Source organism: Microtus ochrogaster, chromosome X, assembly GCF_000317375.1.
Source record: "Microtus ochrogaster isolate Prairie Vole_2 chromosome X, MicOch1.0, whole genome shotgun sequence".
Classification (NCBI taxonomy): Eukaryota; Metazoa; Chordata; class Mammalia; order Rodentia; family Cricetidae; genus Microtus; species Microtus ochrogaster.
The window spans coordinates 38140650-38161323 of NC_022026.1; the positions used below are offsets into that span (position 1 = coordinate 38140650).

The 20674-nt window shown below is 38.5% G+C and overlaps 1 protein-coding gene across 1 annotated transcript in view; it reads left to right on the forward strand.

Moving 5' to 3' along the window:
- Positions 1 to 20674, forward strand: part of Cenpi (centromere protein I) — a 73555-nt gene that overhangs the window by 6486 nt on the left and 46395 nt on the right. Inside the window, exons 6-16 of the mRNA XM_005358684.3 lie at positions 4986 to 5104; positions 5391 to 5498; positions 11762 to 11810; positions 12098 to 12144; positions 15053 to 15142; positions 15908 to 16036; positions 16704 to 16865; positions 17096 to 17216; positions 18386 to 18477; positions 19790 to 19907; positions 20325 to 20389. Coding sequence (XP_005358741.1) covers positions 4986 to 5104; positions 5391 to 5498; positions 11762 to 11810; positions 12098 to 12144; positions 15053 to 15142; positions 15908 to 16036; positions 16704 to 16865; positions 17096 to 17216; positions 18386 to 18477; positions 19790 to 19907; positions 20325 to 20389 — 1100 coding nt within the window. The remainder of the gene's footprint in view (positions 1 to 4985; positions 5105 to 5390; positions 5499 to 11761; positions 11811 to 12097; positions 12145 to 15052; positions 15143 to 15907; positions 16037 to 16703; positions 16866 to 17095; positions 17217 to 18385; positions 18478 to 19789; positions 19908 to 20324; positions 20390 to 20674) is intronic.

Below are 20674 nucleotides of genomic sequence, written 5' to 3' on the forward strand. Positions count from 1 at the left end.
AAAACCAAAAAAAGAGAAAGAAAACAAACAGGCAAATAAACAAAATATACAAGCAAACAGAAAACAAAAAGAAGTACATACACACAGAGAGACACACAAAAAGATACCTGAAGTTGACTTAGAATTTGCTAAGAAGATGAGGGTGATCTTAAATTTGCTTTGATCCTCCTGCCTCTGCCTCTCAAGTGTTGGGAATAGAGATATGCACCACCACACCCAGGCTTTTTTTTTTTAAAGATTTGTTTATTTTATTCTATGTGTATGAGTGTTTTTGCTTGAATGTATGTATGTATACCATGTGTGTGCTTGATGTCATTGGAGGTTTTTCAAAGAGGGACTTTAAAGGATCAAGTATGTTTCATTGCTTTAGGTTTACTTACCTGACAAGTTCCTATTTATACTGTTTTTATTCCACTATCTCTGATCCTGGTAGTTAAGATGCTTTTCTCTTTTGTGTTTCCTATCCTAAGTACAGGACAGGCTTAGAAATATCACTTGATCAGTGTTCTATTTACTTGTAGCTTTCTCTCACCCATGTTCAGGCATTCAGAATAGCTTATCTTCATTTTAATATTCATTTGATCTGACTCATTAGACCTGCATGCAAGCCTGATGACTTGAGTTCAGTCCCTGGGACCCACATAGTGAACGAAGAGAACCAGTTCCCATTCTCCCACTAGTTGGCCTCTGACCTCTACACTTAGATCAACCTGCTTCTGCCTTACTAGTTCTGAGAACAGCAGCCTGAGTCATCATGCCCTGCCCTTTCAGAAAATTTTTAAATGCAACAACTCATGAAAATGCCTGTCAGTGGGTTTAACCATTAATAATAATCTATTGTGTCATTGCAAAATTAAAGTGAAAACCACTTTGTTCCTTGTGATTGAAAGGCTTTTTTGAGGCAGAGTTTCTCTGTGTATCCTTGGATGTTCTAAAACTGTCTCTGTAGACTGGGCTGGCCTTCACAGAAATACGGCTGCCTCTGTCTCTTGAGTGCTGGGATTAAAGGTGTGTGCCACCACTGATAGGTGGAAAGGCTTTTTAATATTGAAGTATAATTCACATACTATTAAAATTCATGATGCTTTAAAAATGGAATGTATTGGAGTGAGGATGTGGCACAGTAAGAGGGCTTGCCTAACATGCATGAGTCTCTAGGTTTAAGCCCTAGTAATGGAAAAAGCATCCACATTGTAGCTTTTGCATATTCAATGAGTCCTGCATTCTCCAAAATTATCTAATTACTAATTATTTTAATTACCTTAAAAGGAAGCTCTTTTCTCATTTCTTCTTTTTGAGACAATGTCTTGCTACATGGCTCACACTAGCCTCAAACTTAAGATCCTCTTGCCTCCACTTCTTGAGTGCTAGGTTTACAGTCTATACCTCCATAATCAGCTCTTCAGCTCTTCCCTAACCTTTTTGAGACAGGGTTTCTCTGTGTATACCTGACTGCCTTGGAACTCATTCTGTAGACCAGGTTGGGCTTGAACTCAGAGATCCACCTGTCTCTGCCTCCCAAGTGCTGGGATTAATGGCATGTGCCACTAGACTTGGTTCCTTAACCTTCTTTTTATAATAGATGTATTTGGGTTAAATAATTTGATTTAGGAGCTGGGGTGATGGCTCAGTAGGCAAAGTACTTGGGATGTAAGAATGAGTAAGTACTTGCGTTTAAATTCCCAATACTCACTTAAAAGTCAAGGGCAAGGGGCTAGACAGATGACTCAGTAGTTAAGAGCACTAGCTGCATTTCCAAAGGTCCTGGGTTTAATTCCTAGTACTTACATGGCACCTAGACCTTTATAACTCTAGTCCTAGGGCTCTGACACATACTTTGGGCCTCAGATACACATGATACATATACATTTATGCAGACAAAATACCCTTAGAGAGAGAGAGAGAGAGAGAGAGAGAGAGAGAGAGAGAGAGTTGGTGGAGGCTGCTTGATTGTTCCCCAGCCACTCAGACCCAAAAATAAAAACACAGAAACTATATTATTTGCAATACTGATTGGCCAATAGCTTAAGCATATTTCTAGCTAGCTCTTATATCTTAAATTAACCCATTTCTATTTTATTTTTACCATGAGGATTGTGGCCTACTGGCAAGGTTCCAGCTGGCAGCTCACGTCTTTCCCCTCTGAAGGCTACATGGCTTCTTCCTGACTCCACCTTCTTTCTCCCAGCATTAAATTTAGTTTTTCCCACCTAGATCTATTCTGCTAAGCCACTGCCCAAAACAGTTTCTTTATTCATTAACCAATAAAAGCAACACATATACAGAAGGACTTTCCATATCCCCTCCCCTTTTCTGTCTAAATAAAAAGGAAGATTTTAATTTTAACATAGTAAAATTACATATAACAAGACAGATATCAAGCAAGAATTAAAGTTACAACATTTATACCTACTTTATCTTTTATCATAACTAAGGAAAACTATAACTTTAACTATCTATTCCTCAACTCCGTGAAAGACTCCAAAAGGATATAATATTACCTAAGTAAACAGGAAGTGCATTGTCAGCAACTTCCAAAACTCTAGAATTGACAGTTCTTCTGTATCTTTGGAGCACCCATCTTCAGCCTATAGACCCATAGTATCTAGTAGACTTGTCCATGATCAGGAAATTTCAAAGACAGTTCCACCTATATTAGCAGTTTGTCAGTCACTTTCTTCTGTGTCCTGCAGAATGTCTGGCAGACTCTTTCCTGAAGCAGGAACCCCGAAAGACTATTTCACCTTCTTTAGGCAATGTCAGCAGTCATTTTTCTATGGGTCCTGCAAGTCAAGTCAAACAGTTCAGGCAAGAGCAGTTTCTTGTCCAAATGGCTAACAAACTCCATGAGGAGTCTCTCTGATGCTTATCATTCTCTTAAAGTAGATCTGTGCTGCCAGAAACAGATGTGTCTCACTGTCATGAAAAGTCCTAAGTTCTTAAAATATTTTAAATGCCGTATTCTCTAGTCTTTGAAAGGTTTGGAGAATAATTATCTATGTGAAATATATCTCTGTACATATAGAAAGCCTAACTAATTGACCTAAAATTTCTATCAATAAACCAAGATCCGTACTAGTGCAAAGTATTGATCTCTATAGCATATCCCCCTTTAAATGTAAAGAAACATTAATAAACAATATTTGGAAATTTGGGCGTAGTTCTCTCCAAACTGATTTCTGCTTTTTGTTGGGCAAAGTAATTTTTCGGGGGTGTTCACAGCAACCTTTCGGGAGTGGGTCTTTGTCCATCAAACCACATTAGTCTAGAAGGAATCCACAGGTTCTCATCCTCTGTGGAAATAAAAGTAGAACCTCTTTGCCAAAGCAACATATTTTTAGACCCAAATTTTTTGTTTGTTTTTTGAGACAGGGTTTCTCTGTAGCTTTGGAGCCTGTCCTGGAACTAGCTCCTGTAGACCACACAGAGATCCTCCCACCTCTGCCTCCTGAGTGGTGGGATTAAAGGTGTGCAGCACCACTGCCTCTCTAGACCCAAATTTTGAAGTCAAGATACCTTTTAAATATAAATGTTGGTTTAGCTTAGCAGCCCCATACCATGAAATGTCTCTTAGTGCTTAGCTTTTTCACATTCAAAAAATTTAAAGGCCAGGTGGTGTTGGCACACGCCTTAATCCCAGCACTTGGGAGGCAAGTGGATCTCTGTGAGTTCAAGGCCAGCCTGATCTACAAGAGCTAGTTCCAGAACAGGCTCCAAAGCTACAGAGAACCCCTGTCTCAAAAATACCTAAACCAACCAACCAAACAAAAACAAAAAAATTAAAGAAAACACAATAATATACATAATTTAGACTCTCTGTGTATATATTATTTTTATATGGCTTATTTTTCTTTATTCCTTTTATCTATGACTGTCTGTACTCTGTCTCTTTAAAGACTTTGTTTTTTTTTTAAAAAAACCATTTCTTTTTATAACTCTCTATACTCTTTCTTCCAAGCCTACGTACATTTTTTTAAACATACTGTGACCCATTTAGAGGTCTTTTTCAAAATCTGAATTTGTTCTTATTGCATTTGTATCTGTAATTATTTTTTTGACCAGGAGTGTTTTTTTAATGCTAAGTGGGCATGGCTAGGTCTAACTACACGGCACATACACTTATGCAAACAAGATTACCCTTACATAGAGAGATAGATGGATAAATAGGGAGGGAGTGAGGGAGAGAGAGAGAGAGAGAGAGAGAGAGAGAGAGAGAGAGAGAGAGAGAAAGCCTAGGCAGAGGCATGTATCTGTGATTCCAGCACTGAGGAGATGGAAACCAGAGAATCCATAGGACTCGATGACTAGCCAGTCTATCTGAGTCTGCGAGTTCCAGGTTCATTGACAGGCCCTGTCTCAAAAAGTAAGTGGGGCTGGAATGACAGCTCAGTGGTTAAGATGACTTAGCAGTTAAGAGTCTTGGCGGTTCTTCCAAAGGACCTGGGTTCCATTCCCAGTACCCACATAGCAGTTCACACTGTCTGTAATTCCAGTTCTAGGGGATCTGGCATCCTCACACAGACATAGATGCAGGCAAAATACCATGTACATAAAAAAGTAAGGTAGATGGGGTCAGTGGTTAAGGACACTTGCTCTTCTTCCAGAGGACCCAGGTTTGATTCCTAGCACCCAATGGCAGTTCACAACATTTTTAAACTCCATTTCCAGGGGGTCCAGTGCCCTATTTTGACCTCAGTGGGCCCTGCAGGCACAGGGTACACAAACACACGTGCAGGCAAAATAGCCATATACATAAAATCATCCAATAAAGATAATTTTGAAAAAGCAAGGCGACAGAAAGACAATACCATCAAGCTTTGGCTTCCATACAGATGCATACTTTTAGGCACACATGTCTGCACTCATGTGGACACGTACACACACACAAAATAATTTGCTTTTTAGTTTGTTTTAGAGAGTTATGACCATAGTAAAGGAACAATTGAGACTGAAATCCAGTTTAATTTAGAGTGTTTTCCCCCCAGGGAATGCTATAAGCATACGGATATTAAAGTGCATGATTCCAGAAACTCTCATATCAGAAGATTCTGTGGTTAAGGCGGTATCTTGGCTCTGTGTTGGCAAGTGCTCTGGTAATACCAAGGTAATCTTTTAGATACTTTGATGATAAGTCCTTTAGAACCTACTTAAGGGCTAGCAAAGAAGAACCACTTATGGAGTAATGGCAGTGGCCCTTTGTACAAGACCTGTGGTTTCAGAACAATGTAGCTTGATAAAAGGACCCTGTTCAAACAGAAATTTTTACTAAGAAATAAAAATCTATTATCCTACTTGGTGCTAGTATCTTTTAAACTAGTGCCGAGGAGAGATTAAAGCTCTTCCTCCACAATTAGTTACATTCTCTAAAGACACATTTTCTCTGTCAACAGGTGCTTTTTTATCGATGGTTGGTCGCGATGTTTGACTTTATTGATCATAAGAAGCAAATTAATTTGCTCTATGGCTTCTTTTTTGCTTCCTTGCAAGATGATGCACTGGTAAGTAAACACTGAACAGCCTTGCGCTTCAGTCGAATACTATTTTTCTGTATATTGCCATGCCCCTTAATGTGTGTTCCATGCTTATTTCAAGATATACTAAGAATACAAAAAAGTAGAAAGAATTACACAGCAGAGATCTTCGCTGCACTGTCTCACAGATTAACAAATCTGTGATATTTGCTGTATATTTTCTTTTAAGGAAATAATGGTACAGATAGAGTTTTGTTGATTTAGTTCAGTGATTGCTATTTTCCCTTTTAAACCACATCAGCAGAGTCCTTTGGGTGACTTACTCTTAATTTTCTTGACACTGCAAAAACTACATCAGAATCCATGAGAAGGAGAACACTATCTTAAAGGTTGCAAATAACTTATTTTTTGATTAAATAGCATAATTATCCCTTTGAAGACATTGGTAATGCCAAGAAATCAACCTATTCACTACCTAGAAAATTTTCAAGGACAATCAGTTTGTAGACCACATAATGTACATACATACCTGACTGAATTCCTCTCACTTTGGAAATAGAATTCATGCATATGAAAATTCATGCTACATCTTGTTTCTTGCCTTGTACTAGGTAGGAATAGGTTTATTTTTATTAAAGATTTACTTATTTTATTTCTACAAGTGTTTTGTTCACATGTATGTCTATGTTCTGCCTGAAGGCTTGGTGCCCATGGAGTTCAGAAGAGTGTGTTGGATCCCCTGAACCTAGAGTTATAGACAGTTGTGAGCTGCCATATGGGTACTGGGAATTGAACCTGTGTACAAATGGTCTTTTTTTGGGGGGGGGGGTTTCAAGACAGGGTTTCTCTGTAGCTTTGGAGCCTGTCCTGAAACTAGCTCTTGTAGACCAGGCTGGTTTCAAACTCACAGAGATCTGCCTGCCTCTGCCTCCCGAGTGCTGGGATTAAAGGCGTGCACCACCACCGCCCCGTGCAACAGGTGGTCTTAACCACTGAGCCATTTCTCCAAACTGCCTCGGCTAAAAATTTAGCTTTCTATAGTTTAGTAATGTAAAAATGTAGCAAGGGAATTAAAGAAATCACATGAAGGTAACAATTTAAGAATTGAATTATGAAGCTAGAGAGATGGCTCAGTTGCTCTTTCGTGGGAAATGGATTCAATTCCCAACACTTACACAGTAGATCAAAACTGTCTTCAGTGTTGATCTGTTACCAGTTTCAGGGGATCAGGTGCCCTCTTCTGGCCTCTATAGGCACTGCACACATGTTCTGTCTAGACACACAATGTAGTCAGAACACAGTAGGCATTTAAAAAAAAAGTTCAGGCTGGGTGGTGGCGGCGCACGCTTTAAATAAACAAACCCTTTCTTCTCTAAGTTGCCTTAGTCGTGGTGTCTTATCAAAACAACAGAAAATAATTAAGACAGCCAACAAAACCACGTTTCAAAAATACTCAGAACTTGCAAGATAATGCATATAACTCATTGATTTTTTTGTGTGTAGGCATAGGGAAATGTATTTATTAGCATAGTCAGTTTTAGAACATGTTCACTACTTTTTTGTAAATATTAAAGGAACCATGTAATATGTGGTCTTTTAGAACTAGCTTGTTTTATTTTGAATTTTGTTAAGATTTATTTGGTCATTTTTATTTATGTGCATGTCATTGTGAATGAATACTATGTATTGTGGGAGCCCTCAAAGGCCAGATTAGGGTGTTGTGTCTCCTGGGGATACAGTAATGGAAAGTGTGAGCTACTTGATATGGGTCCTCGGAAAGAGCAAGGAGTACATTTAACCACTGAGCCATTTCTCCTGCCTCCTTTTAAATGAAGTATTTTCTCTTATTGCTTTAAGACACAGATTTTTTTTTAATGTGTGTGTATCCACATGTCGAGGCACATGTGTGGAAATCAGAGGACAGCTTGAGGGGGTTGATCGACCACTTCCATCATGTGGCTCCTGGGGACTGTACACTTGTTAGTCTGGGTAGCAGGTACCTTTACGTGCTGAGCCATTTTCTGCCCCTTACATTTTATTTATTTTGTGTGTATATGATATGTGGGTGTGCATTCCACAACAATGTGTGTAGAGGTTGGAGGGCAACTTTCTGGAGTTAGTTAATTTACTCTTTCTATCATGTGAGTTAAGTATATTGAACCCAGGGCATCAGACTTGGCAACAGCTAACTTTACCTGCTGAGCTATTTTGCTTGATCATGGCTGGCTTTTTAAAATGAGAGCAATGTTTCTATGATTTTTGTAAAAAGGTTTTATTTAATTAAGTGTATGAGCATTTTGTCTGCATGTATGTATATGTATCATATGCGCCTAGTGCCCCTGGAGGTCAGAAGAGGGCCTTAGGTCCCCTGGTACTGGACTTACAGTTTTGAGCTGCCACGTGGATGGTAGGAACCAAACTCAGGTCCTCTGCAAGAGCAGCAAGCATTCTTAATCACTGAGATGACTTTCCAGCCCCTCTAGGTTTTTTCCCTAAGTGACTACATTTGTGTAAATATGAGCCAGCTCAACAAACATGGAGAAAGGCTCTAAAGTTTTTTTCTTTTTTTGAAAAATTTTTAAAAATTATGCTGTGTTTATAATGCATGTGTGTGAGTTTGGGTGTGTACCCACCGTGGTGGGCACGGAATGCCAGAGAACAAACAGCTTTGAGGACTTGGTCTCTCCTTCCACTGTAGGTTCCAGGGATCAAACTCAGGTCATCAGGCTTAAGCAGCAAATAATTTTAACCTGCTGAGTCCTCTCTGACCCCATTTTCTGTTATTTTTTCGCTTGTTTGAGACAGTATCCTGCATAGTCCAGGAGAGCCTTGAATTTGCTATATTTCTGCCTTCTCAGTGCTGGGATTATAGATGTGAGTCATCATGGATAGCAGCAGGATTTAGCATTTAGAAGAAATAGTTTTAAAAAGTCATTTCCATTGAGTTTGATAGGATTTTGACGCTGCGGTGACTCAGACGTGGCAGTTAAATATTTGCCATCAAGGCAACTCCGATGGTGACTGCATATGGAGTTTTCCTTTCTAGATGTGATTAAAGGAGAATGTCAGATTCACTGTGATACTGGCTGGAGCCTGAGGCCAGCCATTGTGTGGCACTCATTTTGTATTCAACATGATGTATAGTGTTGCTAATGGTTCATATCCTAGGGGTGGGAGGTAATGAATTTGTACCGAAATCTAATTTTTTCTTCTTCTTATAATTACACTTGGAGTCTATCTCAATCCATTTCTAAGTGCAGAAAAAGCAGTATAGAATATGTTATACTTCAGATTATAGGGCAACGACTACTAATATGTCAATTTTTAAAAGTATCATTTAAAAATTTCAGGTATGATTTGTGTGTGTGTGTGTGTGTGTGTGTGTGTGGGTGTGTGTGTGCCCATGCATGCATATGGGTGGCTGTGATTCATATGTGCAGGTGTGGTTGTGCACTTACCACTGTGAACATGCCAAGATCGGAGGTCTGGAGATTGGTTCTTTCCTTCCACTGTTAGGTCTAGGGATTAATCTCAAGCCATCAGGTTTGTACAGCATGAGCTTTTATCTGCTGGGCCTTTTTCCAGCTCTGTTCCTTCTCTGTTTCCATTAAATAGTTGACTTTTTCTTTTTTGAGACAGGGATCTCACTATGTAGCTCTGGCTGTTGTGGAACTCACTTTGTAGGCCAGGCTGGCCTTGAACTCACAGAGAGATCTACCTGCCTCTGTCTCCCAGGTGCTGGGGTTAAAGTCATAAACCACCACACCCGGCTATAATTGATTTTTTTCACTTTTGGTCATTGAGAGCAAGTGTTGACAAACTTTCCTTAAAAGCCCAGAAGTAAATGTTTTACATATGATGGCCATACTATCCCATTTACAACTAGTGTAGTTTCAAACTAGCTGTGGACAAGACATAAGTGAATGGGAATGGCATACACACATGCATCCGCCCGTCTGTCCGTCCGTCCATCCATCCATCCATCCATCCATCCATCCATCCATCCATCCAAGCTAAGGTCTCATGTATCTTCTATGCACTATGTAGCTGAAAAAGGTCTTAAACTTCTGATCCTCCTGTTTCTACTACCAGAGTGCTGGGATTACAGGTCTAGACCACCAAATCTGTATTTAAAACCAGGACTTTGTGCATGCTAGGCAAACTCCTTACCAAGTGAACTACATCTTCAGCAGATGAACACTAAAAATGAAGATTAGTCTCAATAATTTAGTAAAAAATGTATTGAGTGGGTCATATTTGCCAGACTGTAGACCAAGTTATTACATAAATTATGGTCTGTTTGGCAGGATTTATAACACAGAGACGGAGCTTTTACTCAACATGTGCAGAGCCCTGTGCATATGCATTATATCTAACAATGGAAAATGAGGCATCACTGAAAATGATATTTTGAATAATAAACAACAGAATAAAATACTTTAAAGTGGAGAACCAGGATAAACATTATGTATTTGTGTGTATTTGGTTGTATATATGTGCACTGTGTGCATACAAGAGCCCAAGGAAGTTAGAGTGGGCATTGGATGCTCTGGAATTGGAGTGACAGATGATTGGGAGCTGCTTTGTTGTGTGCTGGGACTCAAACTGGGGTCCTTTGGAAGAACAAATATTTGGGAGGGTGGGGGGAGTGGGAGGGAAATGGGAGGTGGAAATTTTTAATAAATAAAAAAAATTTAAAAAAGAACCAGTTTTCTAACACACACACACAAAAGAACAAATGTTCTTAGCCCCTGAACCATCACTCCAGCCCTGAGGATAAAAGTTATAAGTTTGTATCTTAGTAAATATGAACTAGTATTGAAAGAAACACATAATTTAGTTTTGGAAGTTTTTGTTATATATGTTCATTGTACATGGTGCTTGCTGTATTACATAAGGACATTTTCATACAAGTGTGTATTACATAGTGAGCATGTTCCCCCATACTTTTCTGCCTTGCCTGTTTCTTACCCTCCTCCTCATTAATCAATTCACATTGTTCCCCTAGACATTTTTGCTTTACTTTCAAGTCATATATATGTACATGATTTTATGTATCTGTAAAAATTTATGATCCACATATGAGAGCAATTGGAAGATTCATTTCTGAAACTAGCTTAATTCTCTCAGTATGGTAATCTTCTAGTCCATCCCTTTTCTTGCAAGTAACATGTTTTCATTTTCCTTTATGACTAAACAATCCCATTGTATATAAATACCACATTTTCTTTTTCTAAGGAAATTTTTGTTAAAATTTTGTTCAAACTTGTCTTATTGTTTTTATATTTTAAAACAAAAATATTGGGCTGGAGGGATGACTCAGCAGTTAAGAGTATTTGTTGCTCTTGTGGAGGACTTGGATTTAGTGCCTAACACCTACATGATGGCTCACAGCTATCTGTAACTCTAGTTTCAGAAGGTCCAGCGCCCTCTTCTGGCCTCCGTGGGTGCCAGGTGGGCATGTGGTGCACATCTATACACCCAGCTAAGCAGTCTTACATGCTAAAAGTAGATCTTCAAAAAGTTAAATAAAAGGCAAAACAAAAAAAATTTCCACTCATCTTGTTGCCAGTTGAAGCTATTTTCTAAAAAATCACTGTCACATACAGGTTAAGCATGCCTAGTCTGAGAATCTGAAATTGAAAGCATTCAGCAATTTAAATCTGGCCTCTAGGATTTAAATTACTGCATGTATGTGCATGTACTTGTACACATGTGGGCATATACCTCACAAAGAGAAAAAGTAGAAAATTCCTTGCTTCATGCAACAAGCCACAGTTAAAATAGACACATTAAAGTCAATGTGTAAATTTCTCTTCAAGCTGTCCCTATAGTGTGTATATAAATCCCTGGTGAATTTTATGTTGGGTATCTTTTTTTTTTAATTTTTTTCCCCCCAAGACAAGGTTTCTTTGTGTAACTGTGGAGCCTGTCCTGTAACTCATTCTGTAGACCAGGCTGGCCTCGAACTCACAGAGATCTGCCTGCCTCTGCTTCCCAAGTGCTGGGATTAAAGGTGTGTACTACCACAATCCAGCTTGTTGGGTATCATCCTTTAGCTTTTTCATTAAATACATGGAAGTATCTCAGTGTATATTCACTTCTGGTGTCAAGGATTTTTGATAAAGAATGCTCAGCCTATTGTGTAATAAGAGAATGCTTTGTAAAGCTATCGTTCAATATAGCCCTAAAGTTGTTTTACTTAGGATATGATTGACATTTGAGGAGGACATGGTGTTATTTTGTTCAAATAACATTGTCATTTTTCTTGTTTTTTTATATTTTAACAGTGCCCCCATGTGTGCCATTTGTTATATGTACTGACTAAAAAAGAGAATGGTGAGTGTTTTCATTGCAGACATCTTACTTTCGTTCATATCGTCAGCATTTGTTTGGTCCTTTTTAAGCTTAAAAAACTATTGGCATTAGGTGACAGCATTCATTTTCTAAAAATTGCTTTTTTTTAGTACTTTTATCTAAAATATCTGCATAGTAGCTTAACTAAGGAGGTATTTATATTTTTAATGTGTTGTAAAAAGAAATTATATGAATTGCATGGTGGTTAAGTATAACTGACTTCTTTTGCTGAGGCAAATGCTTAGAACCTCTTTTTTTCTGTTTTCTAGTCAAACCATTTCGCGTGAGAAAATTGCTTGATCTTCAGGTCAAAATGGTGAGTACAGAAAATACCTTAGAGTATCTAGTTGCTCTTTAAGCTAGTATTGAGCTAGGCTTGGGAGGGAGATACAAAGCCAAGTGCACCTTAGCTTGAAAGAACTTACTTTCTGAGAACTCAGTCAACAAAATGGAAACTCACTATCAAAACTGAAGGTATATATCAGTGAGTAGAGTACTTGTCTAGCATGCATGAGGTCTTGGTTCAGTCTCCAGTACAATATGTTTATTTTTCACCAAAAGATAAGTTGTTAGCTATACAATAAGTCTACAGTAAAGACGTCTACAATAATATGTATTTTTTAAAACAATGATATATGTATATATTACTCTGTGTGTATGTGTGAGTGTCGCTACAGATTGAACCCACGACTTTACACATGCTAGGCAAGAGCACTACCACTGAGACAATCCCCAGACTCCAAAGTTAGGATGTGCATGTGTGTGCACATGTTTACAAGGATATACATGTGTGTGTGAGTATACAGGGAAGCCAGAGGACAGTCTTGGGTGTCATTCCTCAGGAGCTCTCCACCACTTTATCTGTCTATCTACTGTGTGTATGAGTCTTTCTCATTCTGTGTTTATGTATGGATACGCATGTGCCATGGTGTGCTTATGGACATCAGAGGACAAAGTTGGTTTTCTCTTTCCATCATTCAGGTCTAAGGGACTGAACTCATGTCATCAGGATTGGCTACAGTCGTGTTTACCTGTTGAGCCATTTTATCAGTCCCTGTCCATCTTTTTTTTTTTAAGATGGGACCTCTCACTAGTCTGCAGCTTGCCAGGTAGGCTAGGCAAGTGAATGACTGGCAAATAAAGGCCAGGATGCACCTGTCTCTGCCTCTCTAACACTGGGATTACAAACATATACCACCACACATGACTTCTTAAAACTGGGTTCTGGGGATGGAACTTAGGCATGTACTTTGTTGACAGCTGTTTGCTCAGTTCGGAAGTTAGTACTTTGGGAGACTTTGGTTGTGTCAAGCTTCTTGACTATTGTATACTACTAGAGAGGGCAGCTGTGAAGATTGAGTGGTCAGTCAACAACAGCAAGTATATCAAGTGGCTTACAGTGCATATCATAAGCTTCGTTGGCCTTCTTAATGAATTTTGCAGGGTTTATGATGATCAAGTGTTCCTGTTAAATTAACATCTCCTCTGCTCTGTTTTCTTGACTTTCACTTTTGGTTTTATCTCCTTGATATTTAATTCAAAGATGAGTATGCTTTATTTATTTACTTGTTTTCTTTTTTTTTGAGACAGTTTTCTGTTTTGAGATACTGTCTCACTGTGTAGCCCTGGCAGTCCTAGAACTTGCTGTGTAGCCCATGCTGGCCTCAAACTCAGAGAGATTTACCTTCCTCTGCTTCTCCTTACAGAGTACTGGAACTAAAGGCATGTGCCACCACACCCAGTTTGCTTTATTTCATTTTTATATTTTTTTAGATTTATTTATTATATATGCAGTGTTCTGTCTGTCTGTATGTTTCCAGGCCTGAAGAGGATACCAGATCTCATTATAGATGGTTTTGAGCCACCATGTGGTTGCTGGGAATTGAACTCAGGACCTCAGGAAGAACAGTCAGTGCTCTTAGCCTCTGAACCATCTCTCTAGCCCTTTTTTTTATTTTTTAAAGATTTATTTGTTTTATATGTATGGGTATTTTGCCTGCATGTATATATGTGCATCACATGTGTACAGGGCCGGAATGGTCCAGAATAGGGTGTCAGAACTCATGGAAGTAGAGTTACAGATACTGTGAGCTGCCATGTAGATGCTGCAAATGGAACCTGGGTCCTTTGCAAGAGTGTCAGATGATTTTAACAGTGTCTTAGGGTTTCTATTGCTATAGCTAAAAACACCTTGGGGAGGAAAGGGTTTATTTCATCTTGCTCAGCCTATTTTCTTTCTTTTTTAAAAAACTTACATATTTTCTTTTTATTTACTTTTAAGAAGTAAACAATCTTTTTCATTTTACATACCAATCTCATCCCCACTCCCTCCCCTCATCCTTTTCTCTCTACCTAACCCCCCTCACCCTCCTCAGAGAGGGTAAGGCACATTGCTTTGGGGAAGGTCCAAGGCCCTCTCCACTATATCTAGGCTGATCAAGGTATTCATCCAAAGAGAATGGGTTCCACAAAAGCCAGTATAAGCAGTAGGAATAAATCCTGGTCTCACTGCCAGTGGTCCTGCAGTCTGCCCCAGCCATACAACTGTCACCCACATTCAGAGGGCCTAGTTGGACCTATGCTGCTTCCTTCCCTGTCTGAGCTCCCATTAGCTCAGGTAAACTGTTTCAGTGGGTTTATATATCATGGTCTTGACCTCTTTGCTTATATTCTCACTCCCCCCACTCTTCAACTGAACTTTGGGAGCTTAGTCCAGTGCTCTGATGCAGGTCTCTGCCTCTCTCCAGGGGTGGCCCCACTTATAGTGGGCTGGGCCCTTGAATATCAATCATCAGTCAAGAAAATGCTCTCCAGATTGGCCTACAGGACAATCCTATGGAGGCATTTTCTCAATAAATATTCTTTCTTTCCAAATGACCCCCCCTTGTATCATGCTAACATAAAAACTAGCCAGCACAGACAGTTTCTCACTTTTAGCCCTTGCTGGCCTGGCACTGTCTATGTAGACAAGACTGGTCCTGAGCTCATATAGAGGTCCGTTTCTTTCTACTTTTGCTTCCTGGTTGTTGGGATTGAAGGTGTGTGCCACCACATCCAGATGGTTACTTATTTCTATACTTTTTATAGCTTCTTATTTTTCTGTCAGATTATAAAATTAGAGTCTAAAGGTTTGGACTTAGCTTTTATAGCTTTTTGTTTAGTATTAGCTCTTAATTTGTATTTGGCCACTGAATTGAAAATGGAAAATTGTTACTTTATTTCAGGGCCTGCAGCCTCATCTCCAGGCTTTGTTGTCACTATATAAGACCTTTGCTCCTACTTTGATTTCTGTATCTTTGCCTATGAGGAGGAAGGTAAGGGATTACTGAGAGATAAGTCCTACTGAGATCGAATACATTTTTATTTACTTTGTTTTGTTTGAGAAAGAGTTGTATGTAGTGGCATTTCATTTGCATTTTAGTAAACAACACTTGCCTGAGGATCAGAAAGTAAAACAGCCCAAGTGGTTAGCCTTACAGACCAGGCAGTAGTAACACACACCTTTAATCCCAGTAGCCACACTAGTTGTTGCCATAGAAACCGGGCAGTGCATGCCTTTAATCCCAGTAGTGCACACCTTTAATCCAAGCCCTAGAGAAGACTATAAGACCGAAGGAGACAGCTCACAGGTTCAGTCTCATTTTGAGATTCCTGGAGGCAGGATCATCATTTTTGGACTGAGGTAGAGGTAAGAGCCAGTTTTTATTAATTGTGCTTCATTGGTATGGTTGCTCAGACTAGCCTTAACTCTTCTTCCTTTCTTCCCAAATGCCAGGATTACAGGTGTATACCACAACCCCTAGAAAAATTCATTATTTTTCCATAAAGTTAATTTAAAGATTTGAGCTAAAATCTTTCCCAACTCTTTTGGGATATTAGAGATTACCCTTTCTTAGTGTTCATCCCTTTGATGCATTATAGTAGATTTCTGATTAGGAAAGGATAAAAGCATTAAATGGATTTATAAGAGTATAAATATTTCATAATTAGTATGCAACCAGTTAATACTTTGGTACTCTTATTATGTTGCTTTTACTTGTAAGTACCTAATCTTCTGTACTTTATACCTAAATCTGTAGATCTATTTTAATAATTCAAAGAATCTATGGACTTCAGCTCTGGTTGCTGTGAAGCTAAGAAACCAGCGAACTTTTCCAGAACCTCCAAAGCTGACGTTAGGTCCAACTAAGGGCTGTTCTCTAAAAAGAGTAAGTAATCTAAAGCAACAAAGGACTGTAGTTTTAAAAATAGTAGCCATTCAGATGGTGGTGATCATAGGTATTTTATGTATTTTATTTTATGTGCATTGTGTGAGGGTATCAGATTCTCTGGAACTGATTTATAGACAGGTTTGAGCTGCCATGTGGGTGATGGGAATTGAACCTGGGTCCTCAGAAAGAGCAGCCAGTACTCTTAACCACTGAGCTATCTCTCCAGCCCTGATCATAGGTATTTAAATAGATGTTGATAATCTAGTATTCTATGTAAACCACATTCATACTTCCATTAAGTGAAACAGCTTAATAACTGATTTTATTTATTTATTTTTGAGATTGTAGCTTTCTAAAATATAGCCTCAGATGACCCAAAACTTGCTATGTAGATTAGGCTTGGCCTCTGTCTCTGAGTACTGGGATTAAAAAAGTATATCACCACATCTGACTTGCTTTAATTTTTTTAGATTGTCTTTTTAGTGCACTGACAGATTATTATTTTTTTTTCAGTTCTTTATCGTCTATTTATTTACGTTAATGGTGTGATTATTACATATTTCTAAACCCAAAGAAATGTTAAGAGGCTTTTCTCTGGAGCCCAGAGGTCTTCAATCTTTCCAGCTCAGCTTAAGACCACTATTGTATTATCTTTCTTCTTTAGAAATGGAGTTCTCTCTCCGTTATACCAGCACTCAATTCTGCTAACAAAGACTGTGGGGAAAAGACGTGGAGTCTCTCTGATTATTTCAGCAGCAGTAGGTCATTTCCATTAGAAGAGCTTCAAAGTTTCTCTCACCTTTTACAGAACATTCATTGCTTAGAGGTATGTGACTGGAGCAGGGACTGACTCGAATTTTCTGTGTGTTCTGGATAGCCTCTGTTTTCAGTACTTGAGTTTGCACTCAGCCTCACACATGCTAGGGAAATCCTGCACACTAAACCTTATCTCAGGCACCATATCCTCTATTTTTGTTGTATGTTTCCTATTTAATGTTTTACTTATTGTTGGGACCTACATTTCATATACTTATTGTTGACTGTTCCATTTTACAGCTGCCTTCTCAGATGAGTTCCGTGCTAAACAACTCTCTGCTGCTTCACTATATTAATTGTGTCAAAGATGAGTCAATCTTACTGAGGCTCTATTATTGGTTGAGTCAAGCATTGCAAGAAGGTAAGAATTGATGGTGTAAACTACTGTTTAAATGGGAGTGGAAAAAGATAGTTTGTAGATACATTTCTTATTCTAGAGCTGGAGCGATGGCTCAGAGGTTAAGAGCACTGGTTCCTCTTCCAGAGGTCCTGAGTTCAATTCCCAGCACCCACATGGTGACTAACAACAGTCTGTAATGAGATCAGGTGCCCTCTTCTGGCCTGCAGGCATACATACTAAATAAATAAATCTTTAAGAAAAATAATTTCTTATTCTAGATTAGAAATTCTAGGCCAGAGATTATATGCTATAATCATCTGGTACAATATGTTGAACGTGAACATGGTTTTGTCATTTTAAGACATTCAAAACGGAGTGTTGTTAGGTGAACACTGCTAAATATGACCATCAAAACTTACCAGATGGCTGGCCTCAATCTCAGAGTTCTTTGTATTCCTGGGAGTGTGCAAGAACCATTAGTAGTAAACCAACTCAGAGAAAATCAATTTATAAGACAGGATATCAGCTTATTATTTTATAATAGAAGTGATTCTTTCTGTTAACCAAAATACTCATGTGTGCCAAGTAGATTACCTCCTCTAATGACACATCGGTCGTTAGAAAATTTTTTACTCGTGGAATTAAAGGAAGTGACAGTGGGGAGTCTTTCATGCAGGCCATAGTAAAGCCACTTTATTATCCACAGTGACATTTTCCCTAGTAAGTTCGTTGACTATCAAGAGTACTTATTTCGTGGATATGTAATTCAAATCTTTGAAGTCAGTTTAATCACTATAGGCTATTGCTCCTTTGATATAGAGTATTTCTTTGTGGGATATGTGATACAGTTAATATGGGATAAGGGTAAGTTCTCACCACTTGTAGCCTATACTCAACTCACCCTACCTATTTTCAGCTGTGCATTTATAGTCCTTTGCGTTACTGTGACTTGAACCTAATCTTATTCATTATAAGTGAACTTTTCCAGTGTTTTTACTATAAACTTTCCCCTGTGTTATTGTTTGTTGACTGTCACTTGCAAATCCCTGTTATAATCTACAATGTCACTTAGGGTAGTCCAATCTTACAACGTTTTAATCTGTCTTTTCTTTGTCACTTCAGAGTAGTGATATATTTTGTTTCATTTTTATTGCATAACCAGATGCCTGTTTTTAATATTTCTGCTCTAGAATGTGTATGGTATAATATGAATAATTATGAACAAGAGAAAGAATTTGTTAACTTGCTGGACATTGTCATCAGGGTGCAGTGCTTCTTACAAGTAAGATTCCATTTGTTTTCTATAGATGCTATTATTCTTAAGATTTATTTGGATGTCCATTGTAGTATTTTCTTGTAGTTGACATTTTCAGTTTTAGAGATAGGGTTAATGTGTCACAGACATGTCCACCACACCTGGTTATTTGCAGTATCGGGAATCAAACTAAGGTCCTTGTGCATATGAGGCAAGCAGCCTACCAACTGAATCATACCCTAAGCCATTGATTTTTATTTTTACTTATTTATTTTCCTTATTCTTGGCTTTTTCAAAAGATACTATTTGCTCAATTTGAAATTTATAGAACAAAGTTGGAATGATGTTTATTTTTACACTATCATGTTTGAAGAAAGAGTAAGTTTAAAATTTTAAATTAGTAGAAAGTTCTATAATTTTAACAAAATAAATGATTTAATGCATTCAATTAATTGAATTAGCTAACAATATGAATCTTATAGGGTTGTTTCTTGTGTTCTTTTTTGGGAGCCTTGTGCATACTGTGTGAACACTTAGTTACCACTGATCCACATCCTCAGCCCATGACTTGTGTTCTTTTTAATTACTTAATCCTTTGACAGGGCCTCATTAACCCAGGCTGGCCATAAAATTAGTATGTAGCTGAAAATAACTCCGAACTCCTAATTAGATCTTCCTACCTCTACCCCTTGAATGCTGGGATTAAGGCTGTGCATGACCACACCCAGTTTAGGTGGTTCTGGAATTAGGCAAGCACTCAACTGAGCTCCAGCTCCAGCACATGACTTATGTGTTTAATAGCTATGAATCTTTTGGAGTTTGAGATGTATCTCAGCATCTGAATTATTTGTCCTAGGTATCTCTGAGTTGTAGCTGAAGCTAGAACTCGTGAATTGTCTCTGTCTGTTGCTCTCATGCTTCTGAAACAGCTATAGCACAAAATAGAGTGGTTGTTAGAGAGTATTTCTGGTTTTTAGTTTGAGACACAGTTTCTCTATGGAGTCCTTGGCTGGACTAACAAATGACTGTTTTAGGTTTTTGTTATTGTTTGTTTGTTTTTGCTTATTCAAGACAGGATTTCTCTGTGTAACAGCCTGGCTGTTTTAGAACTTGCTTTGTAGACCAGGCTGGCCTCAAACTCACAAAAAAATATTTTTCGTTTGTTTTTGAGTTAGGGTTTCTCTGTGCAGCCCTGCTGTCCTGGAACCAGGGTGGCCTTGAACTCAGAGATCTGCCTATCTCTGCCTCCGAAGTATTGTATTAAAGGCATGCATTGCCATTATCTAGCTTAGAGTATTCATGATTCTGTATGAGATTTTGCAATCACCTTGTGTTTCAGGAGGGGTTTTACTCCTGTGAAGCATTCCTGTATAAGAGCCTGCCTCTCTGGGATGGCTTCTCCTGTCGGTCACAGTTCCTTCAACTTCTGACCTGGGTTCCATTTAGTAGCTTCTCTGGTATGTATTATGAAAAGTTACTAGTTATTTTTCTTTTGCTGTGATTAAACACCATGACTAAGGCAACTTAGAGTTTATTTTGGCTTATGGTTCCAGAGGGTTAGAATCCATGACAGTAAAGCAAAGGCATGGAGGTGGGGCAGTAATCGAAAGGCTTGCATCTTAAACCACAAGCACGAAGCAGGGTGGACTGGGAATGGTACTTGGCATTGAAACCTTAAAGCCCATCTCCAGTGACGTACTTCCTTCAGCAAGGCCAAGATTCCTAAACCTACTTGAATAGTGCCACCAACTGGGGACCAAGTTTTGAAACGTCTGAGCTTATGTGGTTCTCATTTAAACTACAACTTGAACTCGTTTAATTCAATGTGATATAAATTAAAACTATTTTGAATACTCTTATTTTCTATTTCCTAGAGATGAAGCCAGTTCTTTTTAATCACCTAGCACCTCTCTTCTTGACATCAACAATTTATTTCAAGGTAAAAATCCAAAAACAAAAGAAACCTAAATAAATCTTACTTATACTGAAGAAAAAACATACTTCTATTAACTGGTGTTAAATAATTTGAAACTGGAATTTTGGCAGTAATTTTCTTTCTTCTCTTTTGAAATGTTGTAACATTTAGAGTGTATGTGTGTGTGCGTGCATGTGTGTGTTATTGTGTACACACCACAATACATGTGCCATCAAATGGAAATTTGGCGGTCAACTTGTGGTTTTCTCCACATGTGTTCTGGGCCTAGAACTGAGGTTGTCAGGCTAG